Source organism: Propithecus coquereli, unplaced genomic scaffold (assembly GCF_000956105.1).
Source record: "Propithecus coquereli isolate 6110/MARCELLA unplaced genomic scaffold, Pcoq_1.0 Scaffold305, whole genome shotgun sequence".
In the NCBI taxonomy this organism is placed as follows: domain Eukaryota; kingdom Metazoa; phylum Chordata; class Mammalia; order Primates; family Indriidae; genus Propithecus; species Propithecus coquereli.
Window position 1 is genome coordinate 1,363,926 of NW_012148675.1, and position 12,692 is coordinate 1,376,617.

At 32.7% G+C, this 12,692-nt stretch overlaps 1 protein-coding gene across 1 annotated transcript in view; it reads left to right on the forward strand.

Moving 5' to 3' along the window:
* Positions 1 to 12,692, forward strand: part of CCDC88A (coiled-coil domain containing 88A) — a 172,323-nt gene that overhangs the window by 70,861 nt on the left and 88,770 nt on the right. The window contains exons 9-11 of the mRNA XM_012649837.1: positions 3,108 to 3,191; positions 4,721 to 4,861; positions 10,760 to 10,932. Of these exons, the coding sequence (XP_012505291.1) occupies positions 3,108 to 3,191; positions 4,721 to 4,861; positions 10,760 to 10,932 (398 nt within the window). The remainder of the gene's footprint in view (positions 1 to 3,107; positions 3,192 to 4,720; positions 4,862 to 10,759; positions 10,933 to 12,692) is intronic.

The following is a 12,692-nucleotide window of genomic DNA, read 5'->3' on the forward strand; positions in this document are numbered from 1 at the left end:
TAGCTGTCCAATTAATTTCTTTCTGTTTTTGGTAGAGACGGGGTCTCGCTCTTGCTCAGGCTGGTCTCGAACTCCTGAGCTCAAACAATCCGCCCGCCTCAGCCTCCCAGAGTGCTAGGAACAGATATTGTTTTGATTTTAAAATTTTATTTTTAAATTGTAAAATACACATAATATGAATTTTACCATTTTTAAGTATACTGTTTAGTGGTATTCATATCGTTTTGCATTCGCATTGTTGTATAACCGTTACTGCCTTCCATCTCCAGAACTTTTCTTATCTTTTAAAACTAAAACTCTGTTCCCATTAAACAATAAATCCCCATCTGCTTTGCCACTGGCCCTTGGCAACCACCATATTACTTTCTGCCTCTGTGAATTTGATTACACTAGGTACCTCATATTATTAATAAATGGAATTGTACAGTATTTGTCCTTTGTGATTGGCGTATTTCACTTAGCATGTCTTCAAGGTTCATCCATGCTATATAGCATGTCAGAATTTCCTTCCTTATTAAGGCTGAATAATACTGCATTATATATATATATACCACATTTTGTTTACAAATACCTGTTCGAGTACCTGCTTTCAATTCTTTCGGGCATCTACTCAGAAGTGGAATTGCTGGACCATGTATGGTAATTGTATTTTTAATTTTTTTAGTAATTGCCATACTGTTTTCCATAGTGGCTGTAGCATTTTACGTTCTCATCAACAATACACAAAGGTTTCAGTTTTTCCATATCTAGTTTGCACCAACATGTGTTATTTTCTGGTTTTTTGGATGATAATCATCTTTTAAACAGGGAATTTTAATTTTTCTATTTTTATTTCTTTTATGTGGCTTATTTTGGTCTTTGGTAGAACTGTGATTTGTTAAGAACTATGATGTGATTATTTTTCTTATTCTTAATTGAACTGCTATAAGGTGTTTCTTGTTTTATTATTTTTTTGTTCAATAGCTTGTTCTGGGTGCCCTTTCCTTGATAATATAGTTTTTCCACAGAAGCCTATCTTCTTTTTTCAAGATGAGAGAGCACTGAAAGTACTAGGTGAAAATATGAGGAATTTGAGGAATAATGTATTAAGAGCTTAAACTCTTAAACTCTTTCTTATGCTCTGGAGCTAGGTTGTTTAATGCAATAGCCCCTGGCCACCTGTGGCTATTTGAATTAAAGTTAATTACAATTAAATAAAATTAAAATTTCAGTTTCTTGGTTGCACTAGCTACATTTCAAGTACTCAGGAGCCACATGTAGCTAGTGATTGCTGTATTATCCAGTGCTGATATAGAACATTTGTTCTGATTATTCAACTTTAGAGTTTGAATCTTTTTCTGTCTTTTTCATCTTGACAGTCTTTTCCTTTTTGTCCTCTAAGATCCTGTGAAATTCATTCTTCATTGTTTAAGAAAGCCTATTTATAAAACATTTTCAGAATTCTTAAAACTCTTAGAGTTTAAAGTAAGATGAGATTTAGTAGAAACTCAGTGTATTTTAAGGATAAAGGAGAAATTCTCATTGATTATATTGAGACTGTGCTAATGGGTGAGCTCCTAAATATAGTATAAATAAAGAAACAGTGGCTCCGGGGCTTAGAAGAGGGAAATATTATCTGTTTAGTTTAAACTGAAAGCAGAGAAAGATATGGCAGTTAAATTGGGGGACTCTTTGGTGAGTCATAGTCATTGCCTTTTATAATAACTGCCATTTTATATTCTGATTGGCTCAGAAACTATGTATAGGTCAATAATTTTAAAAGCATTAAAAAATTGAGGTTACTATACCTGAAAAGTCAGTTATTTTATGTATGCTACAAATGTACAATTAAAAGTAATTCTTAACGTTCTCACAAGGCCTGTCAAATACTGTTTGCTAGACAAATTTTTATTTTTAAACCCATTAATTTTTATCCCATCCACCCAAAACTCTGACTTCATAATCACATCTAGGAAGTGTACATTCCTGGTAATTTAGTTTTAACCATATCATCATAATAATTTTGTTTTTTTATAAGATATAGAACTTTCTGCACTGATGGTAGTGTGCTTATTAGTTAAATTGTATGGCAATAGCAATAGAGTGTTACAATTTGATAAGATAAATATGGAGAGTATAAATCAGCCTTGTAAGTTTCATGATCAAAGAACCAGTTTTTCTTTTTGTGAATATATTGTCTTCACTAGTATTTCAGTAATTGGCCCAGGAGATGGATCTAAGTTAGACAAGGCAGCGCTTTCTATTTTGTATGCACTTCTCATTTAGTAGCTACAAGAATACAGTTACACTAGCATTTGGATTGCAACATACAAGATGTAGATAGAGGCAGAGATTAAGATGCATGTTAAACTGTTGATACTGGAAGAAAAAAAGATTAGGTTCGCATTTTAATAATTTTAATTTATATAAAGCTTTTAAAGAAGTTACACAATAAAGAATTGCTGCCTTTATTCTATTTGGTTACATGTGTACGTGTATATACCTTCTTAAATTTTGCCCCTGGTAAATTTTTGTTCTGTTAGGAACAAGTCAGATATTTATTGTATTACCCTATAAATGTTGAACCGGGCTACAAAAGTGGGTTTCTTTTATTAGGATTGATGGGATGAAGATGTGAGAATGAATTGTAAGCTTGAAATAAAAATTGCTTAAAAATTTTTTTTCCAAGAAGAAAGGCTGTGTTGTTTGGTGATAGCCAGGGACTGACTGAGCATTTTGGCTGTATTCCGAATTCTGCCACTGACTCACTGTGTTTTTTGGCAAGTAACTTATCCTCTCTGAAACAAGTTCTTGATTCTTTACTTCTCTGTTTGTAAAGTTAGCATAATAATATTGTACTGACCTCAGATGGGTTGTGTAATGGTTTCCCACTTTAGAACTTTCCAGCATAAAAATTGTATAGATTTTCATTGCTTTGCTTTTTAAAATATATATTTCTAAATTGCTATCTGTTTATTAGGTAAGCATATTGGACAATTTAAATGCAAAACAAAACCCTTACTGTACTGTTCAAAACATAGGCAAACCTGATGAAGTTTAGTTATATGTAACATATTAAGGACTGTACCCTACACAGTATGAATACTTATTTTATTCATTTATTTTAGTGTCAGAAAAAAGAAGAATTTATTGAAAGAATTCAAGGTTTAGATTTTGATACAAAAGCAGCAGTTGCCGCACATATTCAAGAGGTAATGACCTGTATACAATTTTTATGTACTATTTATGAAACCGTGGTATGTTTATTTGTATATCTCCAAAAATACTTTTAAGTCATAAGGTTAAGCAAGAACAAATCAAGATGAAATATAAATGCACCCTGCTTTTATACAAATGGTCTTCTCTTTAGAGATAGTTCTTTAAATGAATCATCTTATACATGGCACAGTGCTAACTACAAATGTACTGTTGCCTTTATCTATAGGGACATAGGCAGAAAGTGTTATATGAGGAATGAAGTATATGTGTCTTTGTTAGACAGACAGAATGAATAGTTCAGTGAATGGAAATAGCCGAAAGTGGAACGCTGCTTGTAATTTAAAACTTCAGTGAGGGAAGATGATAAGCTTAATTATTCTAATGATTTTCTTTTGAATGAATGGACATAGCATAATTTTTATTGAAGATATTACTTGAATTATAAACACATTAATGACTTGTAGCAATCATATAAAACTTAAATCTAGGGCATATTGTGCAGTGTCAAATAATTGAAGTTAATAAAATTTATTTGTTAAGATTGACTTTAAAAGCTGCTTTTTCTGCATCTATCTATCCTTGGGCTTTTAGTCTCAAAGACTTTTTAGAATTACAATATATTAAATTTTACAAGTTGATAAGAAAAGGGAAAGGAGAAAATTTTTAAATAGTGAAAATTTATAGTACTTAAAATATTCTTTATTTAGATGACTTTGTGTTCCACAGATCATCTTTTCACTTAGTTAACATTCATAGAGCCCAGATTTCTTGTAACATAATTGTCAACAGTAAGCATATTAGTACTTTACAAGATATAGTTTTATTGGTAGTCTCCCTTTATACATGTTTGTTTGTGATAGCTATGTGGTTTTATTTCATTTCAAATAAATGCTAGGTATTCCAAGTTACTGAATTTGCCACCATCCTTGAAAGTTAATTTTTGCCGTTTGTTGTAAAAGTTAAAGCAACGTATCAAAATCACAGTGAGAAATAGAAAATAAGCAATAAGTATTCACTTACATAACTTTTCCATTCTTGTAAATATCTTTATAATGGGAATCCTTTCTCCTAAGGTTCACAACAATGTGATCTTCAGAATCTATAAAGACTTAGCTATTCCAAATATAAAAGTGCAATAACATATATCCTACAAGATGAAAAACCTCTTGCTTTTGAATTCAAGTAAAATAAATTTAAAGTCTTACCTAAAGAAAAGTTCAATTGATTTTGTTAAAAAAGTTGTCAGATATATCAATCTTATTTTCCCTTAGGAATGCCTTGAATTAATTTTTTTGTTGTTGTTGACTAGAAAATGAATGTTAAATTCATTTAAAGATTATATTTAAATCAATTTTTAGTTACAGTTTTCATCATTAATTTCAAATACTATTCTTTTGATATATTGGCTTTTTATATTTTTATTATGTGAGTTATATAATATTTTAGCTAATATTGTACTATAATGAAATAGATTTTTCAATATTAGCCTTTTTTTTTTTTTTTTTTTGTTGCTTTTCTAAAGGTAACCCATAATCAGGAAAATGTGTTTGATCTGCAGTGGATGGAAGTGACTGATATGTCTCAGGAGGACATAGAACCGCTCTTGAAAAATATGGCATTGCATCTAAAAAGACTTATAGATGAGAGAGATGAACATTCAGAGGTTTGTAAATTTCTTTCATATATTGTGAAAATTTGCTTTCCAAAAAAGAAAATAGTAGCCTTAGAAGTTTTTCAGAATTGACACTCTGTTTCTTAGGTACAGGTAATAAGGTACTGTGTCTTTTTTGTTGTAGAACACACTTGAACCAGAAGGATGTACAGGAACCCTAAATTGCTAGTAAATGAATTGCAATTAAGTTTTCTTTTCTACTTTCATTTTAAATTAGTATTATTCTGATTTTGCTTGTGTGTGTTTTTTAAGTCACTCCCACATCTCTGGCAACAATACAGAAGTGTGAAACTGAAAATATGGTTGATGTAAGTGGAAAAATTATTGCCTTGAAGCATAAGAATTTGCTTAAGGTTAATTTCTTAGTTTTATTGCCACATTTTGAAGTTGGAGAAATAAGTATTAATAAAAGGAGAATAACAGGTGTTCTGAATAAAATGTCTCACAAAAGATCTCAAATTTTTGTAGTTAGTATGATGAAGTGTGATTTTAAAAAGAATTATTATAAGTTCCTTTAAGACAGAACTTTGCTTTTAAAAGAGAGTAACATTGCACCAAATTTTCTGTCTGCACTCTCTAAAAGCAATTTATAATTTTAGAGAAGTCTAGACTTTAGTGCACGTGGTGGTGAGTAATATTTTCTTAATAGCAGAGCAAAGTACTCTGACATTCAGGAGAACATATAACTTTTATCATTTGTTCCATTTACATGTGCGAGACAGTTTTGAGCTCATTTATAGAGAATTTATATGATTACTCTTGAGACCAATGAAAGACTACATAGAGAAAATTCCTAAAGATTTTTTTTTCAGAACAAAGCTTTCATGTCTCTAAAGAGGATATTCAGTTCTGATGAGAATTTTCGAGTTTTCTTCAGGCATTAAAAGAGAAGAAAATACAAGAAATAAATAAGGGTGGCTGCGGTGGCTCACACCTATAATCCCAGCACTCTGGGAGTCTAAGGCAGGAGGATTGCCAGAGGCCAGAATTTGAGACCAGCCTGAGCAACATAATGAGACCCTTGTCTCTACAAAAAAAAAATTAGCTGGGCTCAGTGGCATGCACCTGTAGTCCTAGCTAGTCGCGAGGCTGAGGCAGGAGGATCTCTTGAGCCTAGAAGTTTGAGGCTGCAGTGAGCTATAATCACACCACTGCTCTCCAGTCTACATATCCATGGGAGACCCTGTCTCTTAAAAAAGTAAACAAATAAACAAACATTTTTAGAGCAACAATTTTTTTTTTTTTTAAAGTGAGGGCAGTGAGACCAAAGACAGGAAAGAGTAAATTGAAAGACATCCCTACTATGTATCAAACTTATCCTGAGATACTTAGATCATTCCATTTCATTCTAATTTTTGAACCATATGCTGTGTCTTCTTTTTGTTTTAGTGTCTTTTTACTGCTTTCTTCATTTTCTAGAACATTCCTCTATTTATATTGGAAGTTATTAAGGTATTACAATAAGGTATTCTCCAGTTTCTGAGAAATTACTTCTAAAAATCTGTACTTTGGTTTTATATGACTGATGGGCATGTATAAAATGTTTGATCTCATTTAAATGAAGTGATTAATATGGAGTGAACAAAATACCTGTCATTACATGACTCTGACAAAACTAAAGGAATATGAAATACTATATAAATTGATTGTTTGAAAAACCTCTTAAAATATATTATTCTGCTTGATTAAGCAGTTTTTTTGAATTTGTTTTTTTTAAACAAGGAATAAAAAAGTGGTCATATTCTCTTGTCTCAGATATTTGGGAAACAAGTTGCTAGCTGGTTTAAATCCAATTCTCTGGGGAAGTTTTTTCCAATTTGGATCACCAATAGATGAATTAGAAAAGGTCATTTAGGCTGGGCGCGGTGGCTCACGCCTGTAATCCTAGCACTCTGGGAGGCCAAGGCGGGTGGATCGCTCAAGGTCAGGAGTTCAAGACCAGCCTGAGCAAGAGGGAGACCCCGTCTCTACTAAAAATAGAAAGAAATTATCTGGACAACTAAAAATATATATATAGAAAAAATTAGCCGGGCATGGTGGCGCATGCCTGTAGTCCCAGCTACTCGGGAGGCTGAGGCAGGAGGATCGCTTGAGCCCAGGAGTTTGAGGTTGCTGTGAGCTAGGTTGACGCCACGGAACTCTAGCCAGGGCAACAGAGTGAGACTCTGTCTCAAAAAAAAAAAAAGGTCATTTAAAATAATGACAAGATATTAGACAAATGTAAAGATAGTATATAAATCTAATGATTTTATATCATTCAGTTGGATTGAAATAAGATTTTCTCTTTAACTTTTTTCTATTTTGATTGATATTTTGTTATAATTGTCTCACCTCAGTCTAAATATATTTCTCTTTACTTTTTTATTTTTAGTGCTATAGAACAGTGACTTCAGTCCTCTCCTTTTACTAAAAGCCAAATAGCATATTAATGAATTTAAGATCTCTTCATTATCACTGTTTATTTTATGGCAGACTTTGTGCTGTAAGTTTAACCCCATTTTAGAAATGAAGATACTTGAGCTCAGAAAAGTTAAATAGCTTGACAGATCTGTCTAACTCCACTGCTTGTGTTCCTAACCATTATATTTTAATACCTTTGCCCAAATCCATGATTATGTTGAGTACATCTCTAATTCCTTTCCTTAATGATTTCTATAAGTAGAATTAATAGGTCATCTAGTAGATCATCTGATTTTTTTTCTTAGCATTGATGTATCTTTTTATGTTCATTCCTTAATATATATTAAGAAACACCTACTTTTTGGAAGATTTTATGCTAGAATACTTGGGAGCAACAAACTGACAAAGTGTTTCAAAAAAGAACCAAAGATTATTACAGTCTAATAGGGAAGTTATTTTAATAAAATAATTAACTGTAGTAAAATTTTTAAAGTGGTAAATACCAAAAATGATATATCTCTAAATACTATAGGAATTTAAAGAAGGAAGATTTACTTGTAACTTCTAGTTGGAAGGATCAAGGAAGGCTTATGAAATTAGAGTTCTACTTTAATAACATTTTCTGTCAGATTATTCTGAAAATGTACGGAAAACCTTGAGCTCAAGAAGCTACCACGATTAGAGAAAAGTCACAATGTTTAAATAATCCTTAATGGAAAATACCTCTGGACACTTACACTGGGTTTGTTTCTTCCCTCTCTGCCTCCCTTCCTTCCCTCCATCTTTTGTATTCTTTTCATTGGCATATGGAAGCTCTTGATAGCCCCATTTCATCACCTCTTGAGTTCAAATGTAGTATGTGTCTTCTGTAGTTTTCTTCTGTTCTCCATTTTGTGAATTGCTTAGTTGAATGTTTTTGAGCACCTCTTTGTGCACCATACTGTACTAGATAAGAGATCAAGAGATACAAAGGAGGTGTGAGAAGGACTATATCTGGTTTATTAAGAAAATTTGCATTATTTGTAAGTGAAAAAATGAGTTAGCATATAATTAAGTGCTAATTTGTTTGCGCATGGAACAAATATTTATTAAATACTATCTACCAGATACTATTGTTAGAGTTAGGATATATTAGAAAGCAAAATTAAAGATACTTGGGACAGTAAGAAAATATAAATGAAAGTTGACCCCAAGGATGTGGAGCCTGGGCTACTATGAATATTAATAACACTATTACAGAGATAGGGAAGTTGGGATCAGCATGCTGGGTGGAGGTATGATGAGGTAGTGTCAATAGACCTACAAAACACACTTCAAGAAGTGGCAAGAGGGAATATGGTTTTATTTTTCCTAGATGGAAGAAACTTGTATATCTTTGAAGAACAAGGAGAAAAAAGCCAGTAGGAAGAAAGAAACTGCAAATGTTTAAATAAAGAATATAGGTTAGGAGCAAAAAAAAAAAAAAATGCATAAAAAGGGAGGAGTTAATCCCAGGTGGTTTTGTTTCTTTGGCAAATTGGAGGAGAGGTTATTTGTTTGAAGTAAATGATAGTGTTTGCAGTTGGCTTAAGTAGAGTAAAGGGAATATATTTGCAACAGTCATCATGGGGAAATTTGCTAGGAAATCAGCAAGATTTCAGTAAGAGAATAGATGGGTAGTAGAGATTAATTGAAAATGGATGGCAAAATCTGCAGTAGGGCTGTGTGACTTTTTGTTTTTTCTTAGAGCTTTATCATCTTGGAGCAGGAATAGAGAAAACTGATGGTAGGTAAGGAAGATAACATAGTGTTGGAGTCAAACTTAAATTTGAATTCCTGGTATCCCTATCATTGCTTGTGTGACTTTGGTTGAGTTAATCGATATGCACCTCAGTTTCTTCATGTCACAAATAAACATAATTCCTTTATTTCAGATTATGGTATTGAATGAGATCTTGGAAAATCCCCTAGCTAGGAGTTCTGTAAATGTTAATTCCCCCTTTCCCCAAAGAGTGAGCCATCATCATACAACAGCATGGTAGTGTTAAATTTAAAAGTAAGAGTGACATTTAAGGGTCTAATTGTAGTTCCAGGTTAAGGAAACTCTAGAGTTGCTAGAAATAATCTGTTTGAGCAAAAGGGGTAGGAGTTGAGGTTAAGGTGTGGGTATGGTGATGTGGGGTAATGATAGTAAAGGAGACATGCCACAAAGGAAGAAGTCTGTGTGCATTGGATAGGGAGACAGAGTGTAGAGAGAAAAGGAACTGGGAAATCATTTTCTGTGGTTTATCAACAGGCACACTGGAATCTGAAAGTGATGGTTGCAGGCAGGAAGATAGGACAGACCTTGATGCAGGTGCTGAAATGTATCCCAAGGATAAAGAAATGAATTCTGGTAGATGGTTGTAAGAAGAAACAAAAAGCACAGTGATTCACTGAGGGTGGATAAGACTTGATGATGAGAAATAAATCAAGGGTGGTGATTTCGTGGTCCCAATGTGGTGACTGTACCCATTCTAGAGTAGTAGGACAGTTGAAATTGCCACAGAAGACAATTTCTGTTTGCCTGAGAAATTTGAAAAAAAAGCCTGAGATAATTTACCAATAAAGAAAAGGGATTTTAGGGGAATGGAGGAATATGATTGTGTGAGGTACATGTGGGTTAAATAGCTCTTAAAGTTTAGGTTTAGAAAAGGAGGAGATTTGTGTCCCATAGAGTGTCTCTAGAGGAAAGAATAAAGGAAGCTTTGAGTTAAGAAACAGGTTGGAACTAGTATGTAGGAGAGAGCACATAGGATGTAGAGCGTAGGATGTGGGAGCCTTGGCATAGCTATTAGCTAGCTGTGTGATCATGGGCAAATCAATAACTGTGCCCCAGTTACCTTACTGCAGAATAAAGAGATTGAACTAAACCTCTGAAGTTTTGTTAAGTCCTTCTGAGATGCCTGTTTTTAATTTTAGAGCACTGCAATCAAAGTCTGCAACGATGGCAAGTTTGTATTTCTGGGTTGTCCATTAGCCACATATAGACATAAAGCTGTTGTGTACTTGAAATATGGCTTGTGTGACTAAGGAACTGACTTTTAGCTTTAAAAATTTTTTAATTAAATAGCCACCTGTGCTACTGGCTATTGGACAGCACAGTTCTAAACAGATCACTCTTGGGTTAATTTCCTTCCTTTGTCAACAAATCTTTTATGTCTTTCTAACATTTGCTATCTAATCTAGTTATTAATAAAATAAAGTTGATTTCTTTTTTTAAAAAACTAGGAAAGGATAAAAGAATTAAGCCTTGTTCTAGTGTTACGTACTAAATAGTTCATGCACAACTATTGAATGAAACTTTTAAAAATGGCAGCTAAATATGACAAAGTTAAAATGTTTTTGACCAGTGAATTTTTTTGATATTGTAGTATAATACTTAGACTCAGTGAATAGTATTGATGTGTTTATTTTGCTGATACGTAGAGTACTAAAATTGAGTCTGTGTTTATTTCTATAATTTCTTAGACTATCATAGAGCTCTCTGAAGAGCGGGATGGTCTTCATTTTCTGCCCCATGCCTCTTCATCCGCACAGTCACCCTGTGGTTCTCCAGGCATGAAGCGAACAGAAAGTCGACAACATCTGTCAGTGGAACTGGCAGATGCTAAAGCCAAGATAAGAAGGCTTAGGCAGGAACTGTAAGTTGCTGATTTTCACGGTTCATTGAATTTATATGGTACCAAAGGTGACCTAACCAATATTTTTAGGCTTATGGAATATAAATTAGTGGCTTTCCATTTTTAGTTTGTGTCAATTTTTTCACTAGTGTGTGTCAAAATGAGAAAAATAAGAAAAAACATAATGCTTTCCTAATGTTAAATTTATCAATTTAAAGGATGCCCTTTATTCTGGATTTATGTCCTTCTTATCTTTCTAATGTCTTTTCTTTTATAAAATAGTGTCCTTTGTTGGCAAATTGGGAATCTCCTTAATTATTTTTTATTTTTATATTCCTTGAAATTCAAATTACTGGAAACCACTGATGTAGATCAGAGTTTAGGTTTTTAAAATTAATGTCTTAAAAGCCAAAATTGTTGGCATGTAGTATTACAAAACAATAAATTTTTCTGTGTATCTTCTACATTGACTGATTGAAGTGCCTGTGTCATGTACTTAGTAAAGGTAAATATAGTCACATGCTGCATAATGATGTTTCAGTCAACAATGGGTGTTCCCATGAGGTTATAAATGAACTGAAAAATTCCTGTCACCTAGTGACATCTTGATGTTCTTGACCCTGTGTAGGCCTAGGCTCATGTGTGTGTTTATGTCTTAGTTTTTTTTAAAAAAATTTAAAAAGTAAAAAAAAAAAAAAAAAAAATTTAAAAACAGAAAAAGCTGATAGAATAAGGATATAAAGAAAAAATATTTTTGTACAGCTGTACAATGTGTTTATGTTTTAAGCTAAGTGTTAATACAAAACAGTTAACAAATTTTTAAAAATTAAGTTTATAAAGTAACAAAGTTACAGTGAACTAAGTAAGGTTAATTTATTATAGAAAAAAAAATTTTTTAAGTTTAGTGTAGCCCAAGTGTATAGTGTTTAGAAAGTGTACAGTAGTACACAGTAATGTTCTAGGCCTTCATTTGCTCACTGACTCATGCAAAGCAACCTACAGTCCTGCATGCTCCATTCATGGTAAGCACCCTATACAAGTGTACCATTTTTTATCTTTTATACCATATTTTTTACTATACTTTTTCTGTGTTTAGATATGCAGACACTTACATTGTGTTCTATACGATAACATGCTGTATAGATTTGTAGCCTAGGAGCAATAGGCTACACTATAGCCTAGGTGTATAGTAACATGTACTATCTAGGTCTGTGTAAGTACTGTACATGATGTTCGCACAATGAGGAAATTGCCTAATGACACATTTCTTAGAGTGTATTCTCGTTAAACGATGCATGACTGTATTTAGATTAATTTTCAAAGATTGTTATAAAAAAAGTATAAATGACATAAGCATTCCTTGGTGAACCACAAGTAAAGATGTGACCAATCTCTGCTGGAGCTTTCTTATTTTGTACTTTAAAAGAAAGAAAGGATTTTTGTTTGTGCGGCTTTATTCTTTCTTTTAAAATTTTTTTAGGTGGTTTTCCTGGAACTTGAGCTTCAGAGTGTAGATTTTAAATTTAAAACCACAATATAGCAATTAAATTTGTTTACTGATTATTTAAAGCAGTTGTACGAAGTGATTGAATATGCAAGGTAGAAAAAAACATTACAATCTATAGGAAAATTTGAAAACAAAAAAAAATACAGCTTTCACTTGTGGATGTCTGCATTATTATGTATCTATTGAAATGAATACGCCCAGGATATTCTATAAACAGCTGCACCAGGAAAATTACGGAACAAGAAGTCTGTGTGCATTGGATAGGGAGACAGAG